A 23,877-nucleotide genomic window follows, 5' to 3' on the forward strand; every position below is an offset into this window, starting at 1 on the left:
TTATGATCCTGCAGAATATAACGTTTGACAACAGTTGTGTTTTGGTTTTGTTTATAAAGGAGAGAATGAAAAAAACTGCTACACGAGACACTATCAATAAAAAGACTGGTAACAAGTTGACTTAATGTTTTCCATATTATTCCTTTGAAATTCTGAATGTTGGCAGCCTATGGTGATTGAAAGAAAAACATGAAAATGGACACAAAAACAACCCAGTAATATTTCATTTGGAATTTATTTAATACAAATACTGGATGCTAGTTTTTGGTAAAAAATAAATATCTGCCTCTAAATTACCATCGACCCCATTACTTTTTCACAGTAACGATTGCACAGTGATGCATCATAAGACACACAAAAGAATAACAGAAAAGAATCGTAAGTCACTTCTTTTTCTCCCAAAATGTAAACGTAAATGAACAAATATTATCCTTCTTTTTGCAAACAACTACACAGAATAAATAGCACTCTTCCAAGGAGGTCTCATGCAACATCCTCAAATTCCTTTAAAAATAAAACAGCAATAAACAGAACAAATTTTACAGGTTATCCTTGCACACATACAACAGCACAAAAAAAAAATGTAAAAGCAGAAAAACCAATATGCTAAATTTGACAAACAGATGCTAGCAGGGGTCTGCTTCCTGAAATGAGTTTACACACAAAAAAGGGCACATACCCTACTTTTTAAAGCTCAAGAAAATTCACATTTTCAGATCCCCACTGTGAAACATTTGAAGCCATTCAAAAACCGGGCTTCCCAAACTGGATGTGGGCGTGTGGAGAGTGTGGAGGAAATGAGGGCCGCTATGCATCTGGCCCAGAGCCAGTCCGCTAAACAAAACAAAGTCCACACCTGTGCAGGAAACCTTACCGTGCCCTTAGTCAATCTACCGTAGCCTGTCCGCCATCATTAGCAGCCTAACAATAGTTTTGCTTTTCATTTAGCATAGGCATTACATTTTTTTAAGGGGTTGTGTTCAGTGACAGAGAAAAATAGATAGAGAAGCTCAAGTGATAAACTGTGACAACTACAAGTGTTTTTTTTTTTTTTCAGTGAAGAGTGAATTGGGTCCAATCTGGTCATATCTGGTCCATTTCATCAGACAGCTCAGGACAGAGCTCTCTTAGCAGCATTTCCATAAGTATCTGAAACAAACACACACACACACACACACACACACACACACACACACACACACACACACACACACACACACACACACACACACTAAAGGTAAAGTCTTTGATTATGGTGAAAGGCTGCTGATGTGTGAGCTCCACAGCCAGTCAAATGGCACGCCTTCCTTCTGTGCTTCTGAAGCCCCATGTTGATTGGCTGGAATAGTGCCTGGCTCCGTTAAAGCCACTTCACTTTTTCCAGAACCAGGGCTGTGCACAAACACAGGGGGATTTTTTCAGTGCGCACACACTGAATGGACAGCTTGAGGAACACCGGGAGAATTTAGCTGATTTCAATGAACATTTTTTTATTATTATAATCAAGGACTGCATCTTTAATATTCACACCATCTCTCATACTGTGAATCCTGCAGCCCCACAAGTTGCCACTAGATGGTAGTGCAGAGCATTCCTTGTCAATATTTTTTTACTTGAACAATCAATAAAACCCACCTAAACATCATGTTAGAAAAATATAGCTTTCATTTTTGAAGAGAGAACGCACTGAACACTACTACTCAAGATATGATATACTCTCACTAATGAGAAGGAATCACTAAATCTCCGAGCCCAGTGCTCCCTTGAAACACAATTTGGAACAGGCACAATATTACCAATTACGCAAGCATCTGAAACTAACACAATCCAAAATGACCCACCAGGCACAATGTCTGTTAATTAAGATCACTTGGACCAACCAGTCATTGTTACTATTACTGTTACAGTCAGAGAATATTGTATTTTTACAATATATATATTTATATTTTTAAAATAAAACGCCCAAATAGCGTTAGTTTAGATAAATAAATAAATAAATAAATAACTGCTCACATAGATGAGGTGTCGATTGGCGTTGACCTCCTGAAGGGCATTGAAGACACGGATGACACCAAAGCGAGCATTCTGTTGCCCCACCAGGTTCTGCAGGGCATCTGAAACATTTTCGGGAGTAAACAACTCTGTTCAATGTTGTGACAGATATCTCTGGAAATACCCACAAGACCCAGCCTCTGTGCAACCACAGAGAGCATTCCTAATGCAGCGCAAGACCTGGACTTAGTAGTTGCTTTCAATGATTCCGGTTATTGGATCAATTCAGGTCGAAAAGATGCAAACACAAATGGACAGACTTAAAGTTTTTGTCTGTGTATTTACAGTAATACATGTTGGATGACTAATGTTTGTGTGTGTGCACGCACATGCATATCTGTGTGTCTCGTGTGTGTGGTGAATCTGAGGTAAGAAAATTAGGAAATTCAAATCACTATAATGCACACACACGCACAGACACGTTCTCATCTGTTCAAACGGAGCCATGAGTCATCACGCGGGAGTTCGATTAACCTGTGGGGTTATCAAAAGTAATGAGATTTCAGACGTGACGCAAATTCTGCACCGGGGATAGTGTGACTGTGCACTTCCTTTAGACAATTGGAATCAACTAAATATTCAGAAAGTGCGTGTGCACGTGACTTGTTTCCAAAGCTTCCTAAGTTCCCGTGTACACATTAGCCGTGCACAAAACACCGTTCGGGAGCTTGTAACATTACAATAATTAGGTGGTTCTTTTGCGTGCCTGATGGTACCTCCACAGTATTTTGGAGTGTTCCACGTACCTGGAACACTTTCTAGAAGTTTCTTCTGAGCTTGGTCCCTGGTCTCCTGTCTCTCCGCCTCTGTCCTCACGTTGCTAAGGACAGCACGTGTTCCGTCAGGCCAAAAGGTGTCCCGAAATATGCTAATGTAGTAAACGATCATCTGCTCCCCAAAAATCCAGCTCACCATGTCTCGGATCTGCCTACAAATCCAATCACAGAGTACAATCGGCTTTAAGCAGCACCGAAGTATATACTACTTTAAGCTGTACATGTTTTTACTTTGATATAAGTTAAAGGGCTGCTGAGGACATTCATCAGTGACTAACGCTGGCAGCAGTTGTTCTGACATGGCCACTTATTTCAGTGCGCCAAATAATAAAAAATAATATGAAAATAAATGTCATAGAATGGTGGTTACTTGATTCTGGATTTTCAATCACGTTTGTAGCAAAAGTGTACTTGGCCTTTGTTAATCCTCAGTTGACTATGCTCTGCCAAATGAGTTTATATCTATGACAAGCCAAGGCAGCTACAACATAACAGTTCAACTCAGTGACGGAGTCATTAAAAACAAGTATGGTCACCCATCAGAATCTAAATTCTGTGAACAGCTGCTGGATTAACACAAGTGCAGATGATGCTGTAACTCACTCTCCTAGACAGGATTACAGGAATACCCTAAATGCTTTGTCATCTGATTCTATTATGCTTAGCTCTCTCAAAATACTTTTTTGCCGACAAAGATGGCAAGTCAGTGCTGGTGTGTGTGTGTGTGTGTGTGTGTGTGTGTGTGTGTATGTGTGTAACACTGTCTGTCTGAATGGGTCTGTGAAACCTCTGTGTCTGTAGTCTTGTCCTCTCAGCACTATTGCCCATGTTTATCTAATTCATGTGGCTGAAGTTGATGAGGGGTAGTGAGGGTACCCTGGATGGCATTAGTTTGGCCGTTCGTGGTCACAGACATGATAAGAGAGAGTCTCTATGGTTGTGTTGAAGTCTGTTAGTAATACTGAGAGGGACAACACTCACTTGTTTATGGTGCGTCCGAATGTGACCTGGACCAGCGAGATCAGAGTCTTCCGCACCCACTTAAACACTACAGAAACACACACACACAGTTATCCACAGCCAAATAAGCCAATTACAGAGCTAACGCACGTATAATAAAACCTTACAGAAATAAACAACATTTTACACAGACACACATAATAAATACTGCAAGTAAACAGTGAATACTCAAAGTTCCATTCAAAAAGGTTCCAAAGGGAGCCATGGGAACAAACCTACAGACACACACTGGATACTTACTGCCCCTGAGCTCAAAGATCTCTCCAATCAGCATGAAGGAGGGCTCAGCTAGCGCATCCCTCCTCCCCTCCGTCTCCTCCCCGTAGTCAGACAGGTCACTGTCATCATCGCCATCGTCCTGACAACCCACAGACACGGAGTAAGCAGACGAGTGTGTGTGTGTGTGTGTGTGTGTGTGTGTGTGCATGTGCGTGTGTGCACGCGTGTGTGTGTGTGTGTGTGTATGTATGTATGTATGTTCATCTCTCTGGTCATCTGATTATGTAATGTGTATGTGTGTGCATGTTCATCAGCAAGTGTGTGTGTTTGTGTACTATGTGCATGTGTGTTTGGTGTGTGTATTTGTCTATGCATTGGACAGAGAAAGAGAGAGAATACGTGTAACAGGGCGAATGGGGTATTTACATTCTTACAGTTTTAGTCTTTAGTCTTACATTTTGTGTCTATGTGCATATCTGTATGAATGGAACTAGAATATGTATATTTGGAAGACATTTTGTTTAAACAACACGTATAAAGTATGACTGTGTAAAAAGTATAGTGAGGAACAGCTGAATATTAAGTCTGCTTGACTGAGAGAGAAAATCGGAGTCAGTCTCTGTCTGTGTGTGTGTGTGTGTGTGTGTGTGTGTGTGTGTGTGTCTTTCACCTCCTGGTGTGAGAAGAAGTCTCCAGGCAGTCTTTCGAGTAATGAGGCAAAGGTGAAGTTGGACTTCTTCTGGGGGTCCATCATCTTCAGGTGCTCAGGGGACGGGCTCAGGAATGCATACAGGGCCTCACTCTGACACAGACACTCATCTGACAGCATTGTCTAAACACACACACGTACACACACGTACACACACGTACACACACGTACAAGAGCACAGAGACAGAAATAAACACATATGCATACACATTTAGAGTGTAAAAGATAATTGAAGCTATTGTTCACTGGTTCAGTATCTGATACCTGCAGGAAGTTGTTGAGCTGGTTTTTAGATTTCTCCAGGAACTTCTGGTCTATGGACTTAAATGGGAGCTTACTAACAGAGGGAAGCTGCACCTTCTTCAGCGAGGGGAAACACTTTCCAAAGAAAGAAGAAGTAGAGTGAGAGGCATACACATATTCTCTCTCTCACACACACACACACCAATTGCATTACAAACGCATTACAATTATTTTACGCATTGCATGCACTTATATTCTGTAAGCATTACGATTAGATGTTCAATATGTTTCATCAAATGTTTTTACAAGCCTCCTTAGAAATGTTGACTGAAGCCAAGTCATCTTTACAAACCTTCAGTTCTCCCAGAGCCTTTCCAGAGACCAAAAGTAATTAGGAGGCACAACATGGTGCCCTGCTTATAGGGTACCTTCATATTATCATATTAACGAGCTTTTCTAAATTGGAGAATAGATTTTTCGTTTTGCTTGGTGAGGAACTGATGATTTATTTCCTCTCCATACTGACACTCCCTCCTGGTGCGGGGCATTGCCATGGGGAGGACTGCGTCGTCACGGCACTGTGAGAAGCATCAGATATATAGGGGAGCATAGGTGCTGACAGAAGAAGTTGCACAGCCTTCAGACGGGGCAGCTGCAGGAACTAACCTCTAACCTGATCACTGTACTTCCGGTTAAAAAAACCAGGACAAAGAGACATGGAGAGGAAGCTTTTAGTTTCTATGCTCCCAGGCTTTGGAATACTTTGCCAAAGGACCTAAGAATGGCTGTAACGGTGGAAACTTTTAAACGTGCACTTAAGACATACCTCTTTAATCTCGCCTATCATTCTCTGTAATATTTATCTGTTCTCAGTGGTCTGTAGTGGGTCTGCTGTACATGTGTATGTGTGTGCTTTGTAATATGTTTGCACTTACATGATATGTTTTTTTCATCCCTCTGGAAAATGTGTGTTTCATACAAGTGTTTGTAACCCCCGCCCCATTTCCTTCTGTGAAGCGCATTGTGTTACCTCTTGGTATTAAATGTGCCGTATAAATAAAGTTTGGTTTGAATTGATTCCCTTAAAAGTAAGGTGTAAAACAGTAAAACCTTTCAAGGCGTAACTGAGGGTTCTACTGGTTCTAGTAGGGAACTATTTGATTTTAGTAGACGTATGGGTTATCAGTGAAAGAGAGAGACAGTGTGTGTGTGTGTGTGTGTGTGTGTGTGTGTGTGTGTGTGTGTGTGTGTGTGTGTGTGTGTGTACCTCGAGAAGTTTCCTGTGTAGTGCCTGAAACTCGTTGAGCTTGCGTGACACAGCCCAGCGGCTGTGTATGAAGTCGTCTGAATCTGGCAAACTCACACATATGTAGAAACAAGCTGTCTGCTCCCCGTTCTCCTCCACAGCCTGAGGGAGACGGGGATAAACAGAAAGCAGGAGAGAGTGATTCTACTCATAACGGTCATATACCAACGCACAACACCACAAAACACCTCCACTACTGGCCACACACACCATTACCTCTCCGCCAGTGACCAAGGCTCTCCACATGCCCAGGTTGGTGCACCACCAGTCAGTGCGCGAGATGTGTAGCTGGAGGTCAGAATGCTCCTTCTCCATAGTGCTGATCTCATCCACCAGCTTACACGCAATCTACACACACACACACACACACACACACAGAGTAAATGCATGGCACAAAGACACAGCTAATGCATGAGATGTGTAGCTATGTATAGCCATTTTGCTGTACTCCACCAGCTCAAACACGGCCTGCTTATAAGTGGATACACAGACAGACACAAACATTCCTGGACTCAACCCTGTGAGCTAACCCAGATTAATAAAGGATAGGAATAGACAAAAGACGTAACCACAGTTGTTGAAGAAAGCAATTTAAAGAAGAAAAATAAACCCTGCTCCAGGGGTTATGCTGCTGCTAAAAGAAACACACACACACACACACACAAACAAACAGAATGCTCCCCTCTCACCCCCTCACACTCTCCCCTGCAGGCCCACATCCCTCATGTACTGCTGTAGAGGAACCCCCTCCAGCCTCTCATTCTGTACACAGAGGACCAGTCACTGGGGACTGATTTAAAAGCCCCGTGGCTGAGTTATGTCATTTACACTTAATGAGGTTTTTTTTGTTGTTCTGGTACTACGGGTATGTGCTTTTTCTTGTTATCTTTATTATATTATCTTTGTAATAAGTTTCGATATGGTGTGAGAAGGGTAGAACACAAACTGGAGCGTGCCTTTTTGTCGGGTTTGGGTGAGTTCTGGATTGAGCCCAAGGCCTGGCGCTTGTACTCCATCCGGTCAGTGAGTCGGCGTAGTCGCATGCCAGCGTGGCTGGCCTGCTCATTTATGCCCACACTGCACTCATCCAAAGACGTGTTACTACCCGTCATGGGTTGGCACTGTGGGAAGAAGGGCAGAGAGAGGGAGGGAAGAAAGAGAGACAGAAAGAATGGAAGGAAAATACATTGGGAAAGAGAGAGAGAAAAGGACAGGGAATAGACTTTGTGTCACTTAGTAAAGCAATTACAGGAATTTCACAAGGATCCATTTTTGCAGGCCTTCAACAGTGGCTTGATTTAGCTGATGGAATTGTTACTCCTCTGTGGAACTGAGTTCACAAAGCATTTCTGAAAATAGGATGGTGACCCTTTTAAATGTGACTTGATTCGCTAACCCACAATGTTGTGATGATATTTCTTCGACTTGATGACTGTGAAAGTGAACCGAGTTTTCAGATTAAAGATTACACAGTTTCGTGCCTCACATGCTTACACTCACCAAAACACAGGACTAAAATCACCATTAGTTTCACTGCTTCTGTGAACTCTTACAGTTTCCGAGGCCACACCTCTATGTTGTTCTGACTACCACTGGCTGTATGAAAAATCCCCTCGCCCACTCAAACTCCAAAATAAACTGAATAATCTTGATTTTCTGATCATTTTTTTTCTAAACTCAATCTCACGAATGACTGCTGACAAGATTATCATGCGCATGGCATTTATCTCCAAGTCTGTATGTAATTCCATCCTACTGGTTGCATTCATCAGAGACCATCTGTGGCCTCTCACCATGTCCTCCTTGTTGTCGGGCCGGGGCACGGGTGTGCCGCTGCTGTGCTGCTCCTGCCGGTGGATGAGGCGCTCGTAGAGGTCGCTCACCAGGAAGGAGGGGTAGTAGCGCTCCCTCATGCCCTCGTAGACCTCCGCCTGCAGGTGCACCAACACCTCCGTGCCCTTGTCCCCCACCAGCGTCTGCTGGATCTCCCTCAGCAGCGCCCGCTCCACTGGGATCTCATGGCTCTCCACAAAGAAGTTCTGGTAGATCTCCCCCACCAGGTAAGGAACCTCGTTCTAGAACAGGATTGACAAGGTAAGATACACACTCACATTCCACACGCTCATCCCCCTGCTGTAATTTCCCATAAATAAAAGGCTACCGACCAGTTCTGCTATACACCATTACACATATTACCACACACTAATTACTGTATCAGGTAAGGTCAACTGAATTGGGGCTCATAGATGTCCTGAATCGGACTGAATCTGAACATTAGGCGTTTCTCAACACGGAGGACGTCAAGGGAGTTCGGACTTGGCAAGTTCAGCTCGGGAGTCCAGACTTCCGAGGACAGGAGGATGCAGAGCAGTACGCTCCATCTGCATTTGGGACAGCAGCGTTCTTGTTGGCATCCTTGATAAAAACGTGTGAAGCGTTAACACTTCCGTGTATCGTCTAGGCTAGATGCGAACTTTGGAACTGAAACAGTGCTTATGCTATGACTGATGACGTTTCACAAGTCCATCATGGGAACACCCGTACAGAAAATAATGCATATTGAGAAACGCCTATTCTCATCCTCCTGCTGTAACTTCCCAATGATGGCTTCACTGCAGTTACTTATTCCCATATACCTTATTGGCCGTCTTCAGGGTCTCCACAAGCTCCCAGAAGTTAATGAAGGCTCCCTTATCCACCCGTGCCATGTATACCCGGAAGTACTCCCGGTATGCTGGGTTGGACATGATTTCCTCAAACTGCAGGATCTGGGCACATGGAAAGGGCAGTGTTAGAGCAGACACTCACACTGGACAGCTCAATGGGATGTGAAAAGGTCCTGTTCAGTTGGTGTGAGAATTAAATGGGTGAGGTTTTACTACCCTCCTCCCACTGGACCCCCATATTAATTGCACATCAGCCAAGAGTGTGAATCTGTCTAAGTGTCTGTATGTGTTTATGTGGTGTGTGTATGTATGTATGTTTATGTACCTCTGTGTTTGTATTGTGTGTGTAGATATTTTGTTTTTTTGTGCAAGAGTATACACTCTCTGCACCCTGTGTCTAACAGTGTCTCAGCAGTCAACCTGAGTACCTGTTCTCTGCACAGCCATGCCCGAAAGATGGAGAAAGTTACTGACCGACAGGGAGCCCAGAGTGATAAGAGAGAGGACGGAACTACACGGTTAGCGGGAGGTCTAGCTGAAGGAGGTTTAGCTTGTGTGTATGATGTATCCCTTAGACGTTACGCTTAGGTAGCCCCTATAGCTCGAGGCCTTAGGTTTTTACTAGACACTCACTAAAAAGCCACATATGGGTCAGCACAGATAGCACTGCTGGGTTTATACAGCATATGGGTCACCACATATAAGCACTGCTGGGTTTATACAGCATATGGGTCACCACAGATAGAAGTGCTGCAGAGGCCTTGGTGACTATTGCCTATGGGTTTAGCCTAAACTAAACTCTCTCCTGGGCCCTCCCGCCGCTCACTGCTGTTTCAGTGCTCAAGTGTGAGTGGAGTTCCCAAACCGGCCACCCCCTCACCCTGGGAGTCTGCGCCCCCTCGGCCCCCCTCACCCTGGGAGTCTGCGCCCCCTCGGCCCCTTCATTGGCCCCGTCCTCCTGCTGCTCGTAGTTGGGGCCCCCCAGGAGCCAGATCCTTTTCTCACACTGCTTCTTGGCCACGGTCAGCTGGTTGATGTAGCGCTTCATGTTCCGCGCCCGCAGCAAGTCCGTTTTCATGGCCTTATCCTTCCCTTTGCTTTCTGCTGGCATGAGAGAGAGAGAGAGAGAGAGACAGACATACGGAAGAAAAGAAAAAGAAAAAAAAGAAAGAAAGAAAGAAAGAAAAGAAACAATATCAAAGAAAAGAGACAGGGAGACAAAGAAAGAAATACATTGTTTTATTTCTATTCTCACATACAGTAACTCATTCACTTTAAGTGTAATTCAACAACTTAGCTAATAACTTAGCGGCCTCTAACTCTAAGCAGTACTGGATGTCTAATGACAGTTACTGGGTAATCAAGCATGAAAACTAGAAGGGCACTTGGAGAGCGCAGACCTCTGCCAATCTCACAATGTAAACGAAGGTGAGAAATAATTTTGCGGATCCGCCCCATGATATGGATCCACACCAAACTGTACTGGATTCTTTCTTGGCCAGAGATTTCATCATGTTGCATCATTCTGCTATATTGACACAAAGCTGTGTGCCCTGTGGCCAAGGGACACACTGAGCAGAGGAGCTGCAGCCTCTCTCACCTCTGCAGCTCATTAACAGCCCTCACCACTCCTCTCTGTCATAAAGCTGCCACCGGAATGTATTATTTTATAGGTCACAAGAATGACACCAACACACACCCACACCCACACCCACACCCACACACACACACACACCCCCACACACACCCCCACACACACCCCCACACACACACACACACACACACACACACACACACACACACACACACAAACAATACACGCACATGCTGATACACAAACATACAGACACAGAGACATCTCAACCTGTGGGGGAGGGGGAGCTCGATGGGAGTCAAACCCACCTTTGAGCTTCTTCATCTGGGGTAGACTGCTTAGTGTGGTGGCCTGGATGATCTCCACCACTATCTGGTACCTGTGAGAGAGAGAGAGCTGCGCATTCAATTCGAGTCCCAGAGAAAGCCAATCATCAAGTACGAGAATCCTGTGGCTATCATGCGACAAGTAACCTTGTAATATCCACATTCATCTGACATGCCATTCGCCCCTAACAAAGCTCCTCTGAGTTTTATTTAACATCTTATGGGATCAGTTGTTTTTGTTTCTGGAGCCTAGAAAAAGCTCATAAACAAACTCTTTGTGTGTGCGAGAGAGAAGCAGTTACTCCGGGTGATGCTCCGAGAGGCACACTGTCGTCATGGTGAAAGGCCCCAGGCTATTATCATGCAAGTTTGCTTGACAGCGACCAAACTCAGGTTTATAAGTGACACCTCGCTTTCTTTCTCCCTTTCTCTCTCTCTCTGACATGAGGATTTGTTTTGGCTGCTAGCATTGGGGAGGACGCGCCTATTAAGAACGTCTGTGACTGATTGTGATTTCAGGCGTCGCGACTCAAGCTAATCCCCTTTGCTTGTAAATCCCGAGGCTTGGGAGCTGAACTGTGTCATCAGCTCCACCCTCCCCTCTCCACCCTCCAACCCCCCCCCATCTACCCCCCTTGAACTGAATGTGCCATTTGGATCGTGTTCACATTTTAATACCTTTCAGTGTTGTAGCTGATGAAGATTTTTCCACCCCATTTAATGTTCCTCCAATTTGTTTTGGGACAGATAGAGTGAGCAATGACTCAGTTTATCCAGATGCCAGACTGCTTGTATGACTCCAGAGCTAGACATGTACTGTTTTTTTGTTCAGTTAGTTTAGTCAGAAGAGGAAAAAGAGGAGATTACTGACAAACTCACACCAACGTCTTTCATGGACCACTTGACTGCAGACAACATGTTTGTCAGTGGTGACGAATCTACACACATTCTATTGTAATTGACTACTTGAAAAATGCATTTACTGTTCGTCTTTCTCTTCGGTATACAACTCGCCATTTCAGATCATTCTGCACCCAGCGTCCACCATAACCGTTATGTTTAATTCGGGCAAAAATCCTGCCGCCCCAACTGATCTGGTCTAGACCCAAGGTAGCTGCTGTACAGCTGCCCCGCAGACAGAGAAACAGACAGCAGGTGGGGCTAGCACCCTTCCCAGGATGGGCAGATTACTCTGACTACTACACTTTAAGCAGCACTCCACTGCAGGGTTTAACTCAATGTCTTTAGTGCACTTTAGCTACAATAGCTGCAGAAAAAGGTGTACTTAATGGCCTTTTCACCAGACCACATGGGTAGTGTGAAGCCCTCATCTCGTAAAACCAACCAGGCCATTTATGTCATTAGTGTTTTGCTGGGGGAACAGGCTTACATACTTCTGACTGGTGGGGAATTAAAGTTTGGCTAGACGCATGGTTGATTCTGTTATGCCCTGGCTCTGACTGATGTTTCTACAAGCTTTCAGAGCTACGGGGACTGGGGAGAGGCATGCTATGAGCAGCTTCTCTGTGTAAAACCTGTCCCTATCCTCTTGACGATCCCATACAAGTCAGACAAAGCTGTTTCAAAGGGCAGATGAATGGCCGAGCCTCACAAGAGTCTCACTAAAGAACCATCACAAAAAAGCAAAACCCTGTCTGACAGCAGCTCTGAATGACACTGAAAACTACTCCTGCTGATGGTGGAGCTACAGAGTGCACTGTGACAAGCACTGACAGTGTAAAGGACTGTTCTGTCTTAATCTAGATTAATCTATCTTAATTAATAAAAGTGCTAGACAGGCTAGTCTCTCCCATGCTAATGGTAATAAAGGATGACAGCCTTCCTGACAACACACAATATAACAGACTACAGTTTCACAAAGAGGAGAGGTGGATATCCCAGTCCTATTGTTACAAGATTAAGGCAGAAGAGTACAACAGCAGAGGAAGTAGACACGGTGTGGGCCCCCTCGTAGATGTGTGTGCGGGCAGGTGAGGTGCGTGGAGGGGAGTCTGACCTGAGCTGCTGCAGGAAGTCCACGTCAGAGCTGCCGCTGATGAGCTTGATGAACTCCTCATAGGAGGGCGCGTAGCTGTAGGCCTTCCTGTGCCTCTCCATCAGCTGCTCCCGCTGCTCCAGCTGAGACAGCAGCATCCGGTTGATGTAGTCCGGGTCACTGAACACCTCCACCAGAGGCCATAGCACTGACACACACGAACGTGCACGCACACACACACACACACACACACACAAGAAATGGGTGACCTCACACATTACACATTCAAACAGCAATCATACAGACATCAAAGTAGTAGTAAGATGTACTAAAGATGTAATAAGACAAAACAGCAATTCAAGTTGAAAAAGAGACACTAAAGAAGAGAATAAAAACCGAGGAAAAACAAACATGACCAAACAAAAGGGAAAGTGTGTGTAAGTAAATAGTTAGCTTAGCATAGACAAGTTATTTAAGACCACTGTTGATGAAACCACTGTCAAAGGGCTGCTTGTTCTAGATCAGTGGTTCTTAACCTTATTGGAGGTACTGAACCCTGCAGGCTTCATCAGTGCATTCATCGAACCCTTCGTAATTGGAAAAATAAAATATGATTTCTTCAAAACATAGGTATATATAAAAACGACCCGACATTGCTAGTGTGAACCGGGCTATACTGTGTGTGTCTTGACCCCTGCCGAACCCCTGAGAGTGACTCAACGAACCCCTGGGGTTCGATCGAACCCAGGTTAAGAACCACTGTTCTAGATTGAAGGACATCTGTGTCAAACTGAAAGTTTCTAGAAGGTCCTGTGGGGGTCCTGTGATCATAATCCTCTGCGCTGTTGGACATACGGCATAAACGAGATGGATAGACCTGAGCGCTTCGAAGATGGGACTCGTGAGGGCTATGTGAATGAGCTGAGGTGTTGACCGCTCCTGTTTTACAGTGACAGGCAACCGCTGTGCATCCACATCAGGACAGGTGTAGCAGTGTCCCCGGAATGATGTGATAATTCCCTGGCAGGGGTGGCTCAACTGGCAAGATGTGCTCTGAAATGTAATTCCGCCTGTCTGCCCGAAAGGTGTCTGAGGTCCAGTCCACCCTCTTCAATCACTGACGCAGAGCAGCAGAGACCCCCTTCCCCTCAATCCCCTTGTCTGGCTCTCGCTCACAGCTACACTTTTCGCCCTCTCTTTGTCAAATCTGTCTTTCTCCTCATCTGTGTCATCATGTGTCTGGGTCGCTGTCTTGGAAGATATCCATCTAATCTCTATGAAATCCACACACTTAATCACCTCCACTGATTAAACAGGGGAGCAGGAAATGATCGGGCAGAATTACACCTCAGACTGATCGTTCCACCTGAAAGGCACATTCATTAGTGCACTCCCTGGGCTTCTGATTGCCATTTCTCTGCAACACCCTTTTCACAAGGTCATTTCTGTTCAGATCCTGCAACAATGTCATTCTTCAATGTAGAGTCTGCAACTCTGACACCTGAACTCTAACGCACTCAGAGAGCACCACCACAGCATGTACTTAAAGTAACATTATGCAACAATTTTGCCTTAAAATAACAGTTTCAAAATCATTTTGGTGGTACACTGACTTGTAATAAGGAGGATTGATCAGTCTGTCAATCTCACGCCAATAAGCCTTGAAGGTTTGCAACCTTGAAAACTTAACTCAGCTAGCTTGTAATAAATTACACTGTCCAATGTTAATTAAGCATGTCGCCCAAACAACATTATCTATTTCAGATAGATAAAAATATGTCATTCTTTTCTTGTTATTCTTTGGTTATGTTAGTGTTTAGTGTCCGATGTCACAATAAATAAAACTATGTAGAATCATATTTGTGTAAAATCTTGTAATATTACTCTACCTCGTCAGCCTACATGCTTCTTTCGCTTCAGCTGTTGTTTTTGCCTGTTCCATATCGTTCAGCTTGTCAACAAATACACATGTACACTGTCCAGGTCAGGAGGTCTCGAAGCGCGATTTGTATTTACGACAGTGGTGTAGTGAGCTAATCTCCGCAACTTTAGGGGGAGCTCTGTAGAAAAACATACCAATTATCGCGTAATGGGGCTTTAAACTTGCCACTGTAACCAAGACAGTATGTGCATGAATCCGATGCACGAACACAAGGTGTGGTGGCTGTTTGTTAATGTATCTAACGACTAATAAAATGGAGGTCCAACATGTCCAAGAAGTGACTAATTCACAGCCTCCTTGCTAGCAAGGTTTGGAAGCCTTTTACAGCTGAGCCATTTTCACACGCAAAGCTTGTTTGTCTAAAGGGATTTTTCAGTGACTGACAACAGGGGGGTGTAAACTGTGAGAGCAAGTCTCAGAGAGACTCTATTTTTACGGCAACCTACACTCAGGTAGGGCCAGTCACAACAGCCCTATAACCTTCACAAGCACCATTGTCTATCGCCTTTGGAACCACTGGCCTTGCAGTCAAAGGCTTCACTCTCCGCTTCTCAAAAGCAACATATGATGTGTCCAATGGACACAAACAAAAACACCAAACCCTGGTCTTTACCAGTAATCACACCAGGACAACAGAAGTCACCCTCCTGGCCACGCTCACCTTTGGTGGCGATGACCTCGGACAGCACCAGGCGCAGCGTGGGAGAGCGGGTGTGGCGCGCGGGCAGGAGGCTGAGCAGCAGCAGACGGGCGCAGCAGCGCAGGTAGCGCAGCTCCTCCTGAGGGCTGCGCAAACACGGGTGCAGAGCAAAGGGCTTAGGCAACTCCTCCTGCCTGGGAGAGAGAAGGAGGAGGGGGAGCCAGATAGAGTGGGATGGAATCATGACACAGCAGAGAAAAGATGACAAAGACAGGACATAACACAACAAAAAAGTTCTTCAATAAACGTAAGCATGTCAGCATTGTCTTAAATGTCTTCAGTTAGTCAGTGCAAACCATTTATTTAACAACCAAAACAGCAAAACTCTTCAGTGATAAATGTGTATATCATAAGTCAATTTTATTTTGTTGTGGTGAAAATCGATGTAATAAAACCCCATTCACACCACCTGAAATACTAACAGTAATATCCCACTTACTTTCTAGTTGATAACTTTTTTTCCCCCTTCCCATCAGACATGGGCTCCACACCGTAAGGAAGAAAGCATACGCCATACCTTGTGTTGGCCGTTTTGAGGTCACAGAAGTGGGCATGGACGCTCTTGACCGTGTTGTTGCACACCAGGTCCACCACATCTATGTCTGCCAGGTGTCCCCTCAGTTGCTTGATCACCTCCCAGAAGTCCTCCGACAGCATCTGGTGCAGCTGGCCCTCATCACGGCTCAACTGGCCATACCACGACTGCACGTAGTCCCTGTAGCTATAGTCAAACACTGAAAAAGTGATAAAGGGAAGGATCAATGGTGAGAGAGACAAGAGAGCCAAGTGTCACTGAAAGCTAATCTTCATGATCATGATCACTGATTCTACTCTTTTACAACGCGCAACTAACAGGGTTTTTGTTCATGGCTTGAAATGATTGTGTCATTTGATCTGCCATATAATGTCTCATTTGATTTGACATTTGATCCGTTTTCTTTGATTTCATGTGAATTCATGTTGGCAATTAGGGTTAAGGTGTATAAGAAAAGGCAACACAACCCAAGATGGCGTGTGTAAGGCTTCACTGGAAAAGGACATGTGGGATATAACTGACTGCTGGTCAACAGGTAAAGGCTAAGGGCTAACCTGAGTATGATGGATGGGACCGGTATATCTTTCTTGTCATCTGAGTATATGTCTCTTATTCATGAAGGAGCAGCAGGAGGAAAAAGCACTATTTGTACTGAGCTGCCATCGGGCTTTCTTTTTCAAATTCTGCTTGAACACAGCAGTCTTCTTTCTGCGCTCAACATTATTATTCAATGAGAGGGAACATGTCTGTGATGCATTATTAAGATTCAGGCCTAAACATCTTCAAAGACAGTAAGAAGTGAGGCCTTGCTCTCCCTTAGCCTTCCACAGACAGCCATAATGGTAAAGCCAGATTTCTTATTAAAGGGTTGATGCACATCATCTTGGATATTTGGAGAGGTGTTGGTACAGAGAGCGTTGGTTGCTAAACATACAATTAAGTTGAAGCATTTGAAACATTGTTTCAAAACATAGTTTTTTCTCCTGTCAATGCCAACCATGATGCCACTAATATAACTGCAAGGAAATCCGATCAATAAACTGCAAAATCTCATACCACTAACTTTCAACCTAGGGGGCTTCTGTTGTTCAAAGGACAATGACGTAAACTACAGCACTGTTTTGACAGACAGTTCTTTCCAGCACACTACGGTGGCGACCACCTGAATTTGGTAACTAGTCCAAGCAGTCAACCCTGCTTTCTTCCAGCCTGACTGGCAGCATTAATGTAGCAGACCTTGGTCAAGGTCATTATCCATACTTCAGTGGGAGCCTTTAGAAGGTTTGGAGGTGAGAGACGCAATAACTGACCTTGTCCTGCTATTTCAATCTACAGTATACAGTCTAAAGTACACAGTGATGTGCCCTGCCTTTGTGTGTGTGTGTGTGTGTGTGTGTGTCACGGTGAAATACCTAGTTGCAGTTGCAATTTGGTTGAGGAACAAGAAAATCTAACAGCCGAGAACTGCGGGTCAAATTCTGTTAAGCTCATGTTATCACAATTCTCAAGTTTGCAAGTTCTCATCCACCTTCTCCAATCCATTTTGGGAGCTTGTCTGCTTCACAAAGTGCATGTGTTCAGGCCAGGGTGGTCAGCTAATGGAATCAGACCGGAGGCTTGGACAGATTTCCTGCCGATGCAAAGATGCTCCTATGCTAAGAGAAGGGCAATTCACCAAAACATGCTGAGTAGGCAGCTCACTGCCACCAGTGAGAGAAAATGCATTCTAATGATTTAATTAATTACGACTTTAGTTTAACTGACCATTTAAAAGCTATGTGGTGGCTTTACCAAAACCCTTCATGACCTTTTAAATCTTGATAAATCATTTGTAGAAATTAAACAGAGAGTGTTGTCCATTCCTCTGTGCATAACGACTCACATATATGTCATTAGAAGCAAGGCCTCTTTGTGCTGTGCTTCACACTCACGCTTAAGCAAAACAACCTCACTTTGCCCATACAAGGGGGACCTGTGAACTCACAGGAGTCACTATAAAGGATGTTTTGCCACCTACCACCTTCTCATCCCCACCATTGACAGTCCTCAAGAATCTGATGAACAATATGAAGGGAATGAGGTCACCCAAGGCACAAGATGAATTAGTATTTTTCAGCTCTAAAGCTCTCTAAAGTGACTTTACTAAACAAAATCAGAGCCTTTCAGATGTCTCGACTAAAGCACAAACAATGCTAACAGTTATTTAAAGCTTACACCGCTATAGCCAAATACACTTCACTTTAGTAGGAGCAATAGTCACAGAAACCATAACTTCTTCTGAGGCAATCTTCAAAAAACATTTCTGATATGTCTTCAGTTATCTGGACAGCTAACATCATTAAAAGACTTGGATAATATTTCCCCTGTCTGGGTAGGCTTACACTCACTGCTGATGCTCATCAAGTTAATACAATATAAGAGGACCAGATTTGACATGATACTTTGAGTGGCCACATGCAGACTGGATTCAAATCTGAATGTAATGCAGCACTACCTAATAACTCAAAAGAACACTGGCAACGAGATTAGTTCATTCATATTCCTACTCTGTCCTCATGTCCGGTGATAAACAAGACAACATAGTGAGTTATTGGTAATTAGCCCTCTGATTGCACACTCCTGTAGACTTAATCCAAGCAATAACTTGCAAGTCCTTTCAATCGGGGCAGATAAGTCAAAGTCAATTCTATAAGAATGGTCTACCCCCGTCTCCTTTCCTCCACAAGCTAAACTGGACTTGTTTTTCCTCCACTCTGTCGCTAATCTCAACTCCTACCATGTGTTTATACAAACAGTAATGAAGCAAAGGACAATACGAGAGGAAAAAGTTCTGTCCATGAGTCTCTAACACAATTTCAATAGGTAGTTAAGTCTGCACAGACGTGTCAAAAACCGGACCAGCAGCTGACAGACCGCACAGTTCCAGTCCTAAAGACAAATGTCTGCCACTCAGGTAGTTAAGTAAAGAAAGGGATTTAGAAAGGAGAAATAGAGGGGAAAAAACTAAAAAGTCCAAGTGTCATTTGTTTTTGTTTGCTAAACATTTAAAAGGTTAATATTACTGGTTGCTTCCACTGACCTTCCTTGAGTACCTTGTCCACATTGTGTGACACCACTACTCGTCTCATCTGTGAGGATTCAGACAGCGGCAAAGAGAGCCCATTCTGCTGAAAAACATGATAAAAATTCAGTTCATAAAACAGTACCACACCACCACCCTACCCTAACCCCACTTCTCAGCAATCCAACCACCCACCACAGCCTGGGTCCATCACTGGTATGACACCATCTGACATGCTACAAGATCATAACTGTCCATGTCAGGTCAGTCCATCACTCCTGACTGGCAGCAGAGCCAATCCCCCTCAGCAGTGCACAAACCACCAGAGTTATTAAAGTGAATTCTAATTTCTTACGCTTTTAATGTTTCTGACGTTTACTAAAGTTAAGCAGGATAACGTTAAATTGCATATTATCCATTGTAAAATCATTCAAATGTGTGTTTAGTGCAAATAAAAAAAGAATCTATGAAGCTCAAACTTTTAAATGACCATGTTCACGTGGAACTGGCTGTTGAACAATAACCTTTCTGTCCTTAGTTACTGCTAGGATAGACTAACAATGAAGGTATTTTGGGAGGGATTGTTATTTGTAAAAACCAGGCAACTTAGCTACGCTTGTTGTCAATGCACTGACCACGAGGACCATTACGTTAGCTAAACATGTTCATCCATAGACAACTTACCATAATTTTGTTTAAGAAGTCCAACAGGTACGGTGAGTTTTTTGAGGTGTCGAAGTTTGTGGACTTTACGGGACTCTCCTGTAAGACGAACCCAATGCATCCGAAGAGAAAACAAAGCAAAACAAATGACACGTAAACAAAAACGTTCAGGACAAATGCCGTCACGCTGAGGTCCCCACTGGCGAACTGAAACAATACCACCATGACCAATCCGATACCGATATATGAAAGAAAACGTCGGAAAGTAGAGTACGCAGATTCCGATTTGCGAGGCATTGAGGCATCTCTGAGATTGCTCTGGTTGTCGATACTGCCGACGCCGATATGCATTCTGCTTGAAATAACATTTCCTCCGCTACTACTACTACCTGATGGATTCTCGCCTCATGCATGCGACTGATGAAACGTTAACACATTGCACCAGAAGATTAAGCTAAGTAGCCGAGACACGACGGGGTTGTACCTTTGGCTCACTTGCTTTAATGACAGGGAATCTCTAAATGTAATAAATACAGTTAATAAAAAGGAACGTTTTATTTCTCGTAATCCTGCCAGTCAAACAGGACATTAAAGGTTTACTTAGTTATTCTAGAAACCTCATTAAGCCATAGCCTAGCTATAAGTTAGCCCATTTGCTGATAATAATGACACCTGAATCGAAAGAACCAATTTCTGTTGTAACGGTTGGTAGATCCACTACACAAAGAACAATAATAAATAAATACAAGTTATCCTTTATGTATTCTTTCTGCCCCCCTAACTGCCTAACTGTCACTCTTCTATCAAACGTAGTGAGTGACAGTTGACGTTGAGCAGACGACTGGATAATCGCATGGATCAATTCCCGGAGTTTCCTGTCTGGTTTTTAAGTACAACCGATTGAGTAGACCGAGAGGAAACAAATCACCACCAAAGAGGATACATGGGCTGCTACTGGACAAATGAGATAGCCTGCAGGCGCGCGCGAGATGTCATTCACTCGCCTGTAACAGGTGCAGTTGAAACTGCGGGGTAGCTAGACAAAATTAAACTAAATATACACAATTAAGTGAGGTTTTGTCTTTGTTTGTTTTCTTGGTTGCTTTCTGAACTGCATGTTCCCCAAATTCAAGTTGTCTCTCTTTTAATTTGTTTTATATACTGCTATAATATGTCACATGCAGTGGCAGCTGGTGACAAGTATTTTTGGGGAAGTAACTCCATTCAACCCAGTCCCAGTACACACACACCTCACCCCTCATTATACACATGTATTACAGTTATACACATATGTAAAATTCCTGGTACTATTGGTTTGGGACTTCCCACAGTGGCCAATCCTTTCACTGTCACATGCAAGTACTCATTACCTAACCAAAATAACAACTGCCTGGCCGTAGATCTAATGCAGCAACAACAATGCACAACTGGCTGTCTGAAGACAGCCACAACACGTGCTGCAAGTTGTACGCGCAATCTGTAAAGTCACTCCTTCACAGTACAACGTGCGCTGTCTGTAGCCCACAAGTGCTAAACATAACATGACTGCCAAACCATAAAACCTGAGCAGCATGATAAAGATGATAAACATGGACAAAGCTGCATTTGTGAGCATTTCTTATTTTATTATGTGGCCATAAAAAAAAAATGTTGCTTTAATATATGGACAAAAGAAAGGATTAACACTTCAGTTATCTTCTGAAAGTACAGTGAACCACTGAAAGCCATAGAAGCACTGTACTAAATGCCACAGAAATATATATATATATTCTTTTACATTTGCACTTTGTTTTAATCTTACTATTTAAAGATTCAGTGGAAAGGTTCAGTACAAAGTAGGCATATACTGGCCACTATTGCTTAGGCCAATAGCCTATTGAGGCAGTATTGTTTCTGCACCTTAGTGTTCTTAAGGGTCAATAAATAAATGATCACACTGTATAGCCTATGTCTGTGGACACATTTCATTTGTGACATTAGTGTTCTTAAAGGTCAATAAATAAATGATCATACTGTATAGCCTATGTCTGTGGACACATTTCATTTGTGACATTTGTATGCATTTACATGGTCATGGCATCGCATGCTATACACCAGGGGTTCCCAACCTTTTCGACTCCGAGGCCCACCTTTTTGTATTTGTAACAGGTCGGGGCCCAACAGACACCCCGCTTATTTTAGTTAATCTATATTCCATTAGGCTAATTGAATCTATAATCCATTAATTCTAATTAATAAGCGATTGTTATGTGTCACAAAAAGCAAGATCAGCACCTGCTACAGGTGGAAGCCTAGAAATGAATAGAAGAGAATCTAACTCTAGATATTGCATCAAAATTGTATTGTGCACCAGAAAACAACATAAAACCACACAGAGCAACTTTGGTCAAAAGGGATTTATTATCCAAAAGAGCTTTGAAACAAAGACATTTGTGCACAGCAAACAAGCAAGTAAATAAAATACTGATGCAGGCTTTTATCACGAGCAGGCTAGACTACTGTAACTCTGCTCTTGTCTGGTCTACCAAAAAAAGGCATTAGTCAATTACAAACAATACAGAATGCAGCAGCACGAGTCCCCACTAAAAAAACAAGACAGGGGCCGCACATCACACCAGTATTAAAATCACTGCACTGGTTGCCCCCAGCCTTTGGAATACTCTGCCAGAATACCTAAGAATGGCTGAAACCTCCTGAAAAAATTCTCAGGGGGGGCATTTTTTTTTATAATGATTAAGGCGACCCATTCAGTAGGTGCATTAAGCAAGACAATTGTATACATTTGGTGGTAGCTGACTAACACATACAGCAATACCTTTTTATCCACCAGATGGCGGCACACAACAGAAAGATGTCCCCTACAGAATCAGAATCAGAATCAGAATCAGAATTGGATGTATTGCCAAGTAGGTTTATACCTACCTGGATTTTTTTCTGGTGTATAGGTGCATACAGTAAACATAAAACATAAAAACACAATAAGTACTACACATAAAAAAAAGTACTACACATAAGAACAAAAAAACACAAAATATACGATACAAATATATAAACAAGAGTAGTTAAAGTTACCGGTGGAAAGCTATGGAAGAAAGTTGCATCCAAGAGCCTTCATAAGACAAAATGATATGGCTCCACAATAAATGATCCCACTTATTCATTAGATAGATACATAGATAGATGGATACTTTATTTATCCCGAGGGAAATGTATTATTTATTATTTACATTACTCAAATGTGGTATGATGTAAAATAGCTTAAGAGGACACATGTCCAGTAACAACATAAAGAAGGGGCAACATATAAGTCATAACCATGGACGGATTATGAAACCATGGGTCCCTGGTTATTAAAATGATGTGCTTGCAAGACATTACTTAAATGTAATGACATTTTTTTTCAACAGCACAATAACTAAATTCAGCTGTACCTCAACAGGATTTAAAGCACACATACACATTTTCTAACACAGCGCAGGTACACTCAATTAAAGCCAACAGCAAATTAACAAAATACACCTCTTTCAACCACAAATAAGAGATACATAACAGCGACTTCATGCAGAGGCTCTGGCTTAGGCGGCACCTGAGCTCATGGGCCCTTGGGCCTGGGCCCGATAGGCCCATTCGGTAATCCATCCCTGGTCATAACCAACAATATTTATTGACGGATCTTGAAAGTATTGGCTTACAAAAGCAAAATAAGTCATCACATAGAAAATAACTCAGTGCTAGTGCAAGTAGCGAACATTCACACTGTGAAACCTATGAAAAGTGACAGTGGTATAGAAATACAGACCGCGTTCACAGCCTGCTAGGCGCGATTTTCTTGCGTACCAATTCTTGGAAAATCCTCGGGTGTAGGATTTCCCTAATACGTAGGTCCTAATTGTTTTGAGGTCAATTTATATTCATTAGTACGCCGACTAAAAGGAGTTTCTTTCAAAGAGCTAATCGAGTTGTTGCACTGAACGTTAGCCACGTCCTTATACGCAGTTACGTATGATGATCTACAGGAAAACACCCACATCACACTATATGTTCTTACATAAACAGCTGGAGTAGTCAA

General features: G+C 43.2%; 1 protein-coding gene across 2 annotated transcripts; it reads right to left on the minus strand.

The window, feature by feature from the left end:
- Positions 1 to 216: 216 nt before the first annotated feature.
- Positions 217 to 20,669, minus strand: LOC105907506 (sorting nexin-25-like). Of its 2 annotated transcripts, none has more exons than XM_012835857.3 (19): positions 19,830 to 20,669; positions 19,164 to 19,248; positions 16,067 to 16,283; positions 15,511 to 15,683; positions 12,929 to 13,115; positions 10,894 to 10,964; positions 9,905 to 10,092; positions 8,962 to 9,093; positions 8,119 to 8,400; positions 7,282 to 7,446; positions 6,542 to 6,673; positions 6,287 to 6,427; positions 5,041 to 5,154; positions 4,738 to 4,899; positions 4,089 to 4,206; positions 3,810 to 3,876; positions 2,799 to 2,980; positions 2,014 to 2,114; positions 217 to 1,149 (listed from the first exon to the last, which is right to left on the minus strand). In XM_012835857.3, exons 1-19 carry the CDS (start codon positions 20,157 to 20,159, stop codon positions 1,084 to 1,086), a joined length of 2,913 nt encoding a protein of 970 aa, XP_012691311.2. In that variant the 5' UTR covers positions 20,160 to 20,669; the 3' UTR covers positions 217 to 1,083. The 2 variants fall into 2 exon arrangements, with proteins under 2 accessions (XP_012691311.2, XP_031415316.1); XM_031559456.2 differs by having other exon boundaries at positions 19,164 to 19,251.
- Between the last annotated feature and the right edge of the window lie 3,208 nt (positions 20,670 to 23,877).

The sequence above is a fragment of the Clupea harengus genome, chromosome 22, assembly GCF_900700415.2.
Source record: "Clupea harengus chromosome 22, Ch_v2.0.2, whole genome shotgun sequence".
Taxonomy (NCBI): domain Eukaryota; kingdom Metazoa; phylum Chordata; class Actinopteri; order Clupeiformes; family Clupeidae; genus Clupea; species Clupea harengus.

What these genes read in the sequence shown, in the direction of transcription:
- LOC105907506 (XM_031559456.2), bottom strand. Translation starts at nt 20,159, where the DNA reads ATGCATATCGGCGTCGGCAGTATCGACAACCAGAGCAATCTCAGAGAT. An exon ending in CGAGGTCATCGCCACCAAAG is followed by an intron (nt 13,116 to 15,510) that starts GTGAGCGTGGCC and finishes CGTGTGTGTCAG; the next exon opens with TGCTATGGCCTCTGGTGGAG. An exon ending in CCGACAACAAGGAGGACATG is followed by an intron (nt 7,447 to 8,118) that starts GTGAGAGGCCAC and finishes TTCTTCCCACAG; the next exon opens with TGCCAACCCATGACGGGTAG.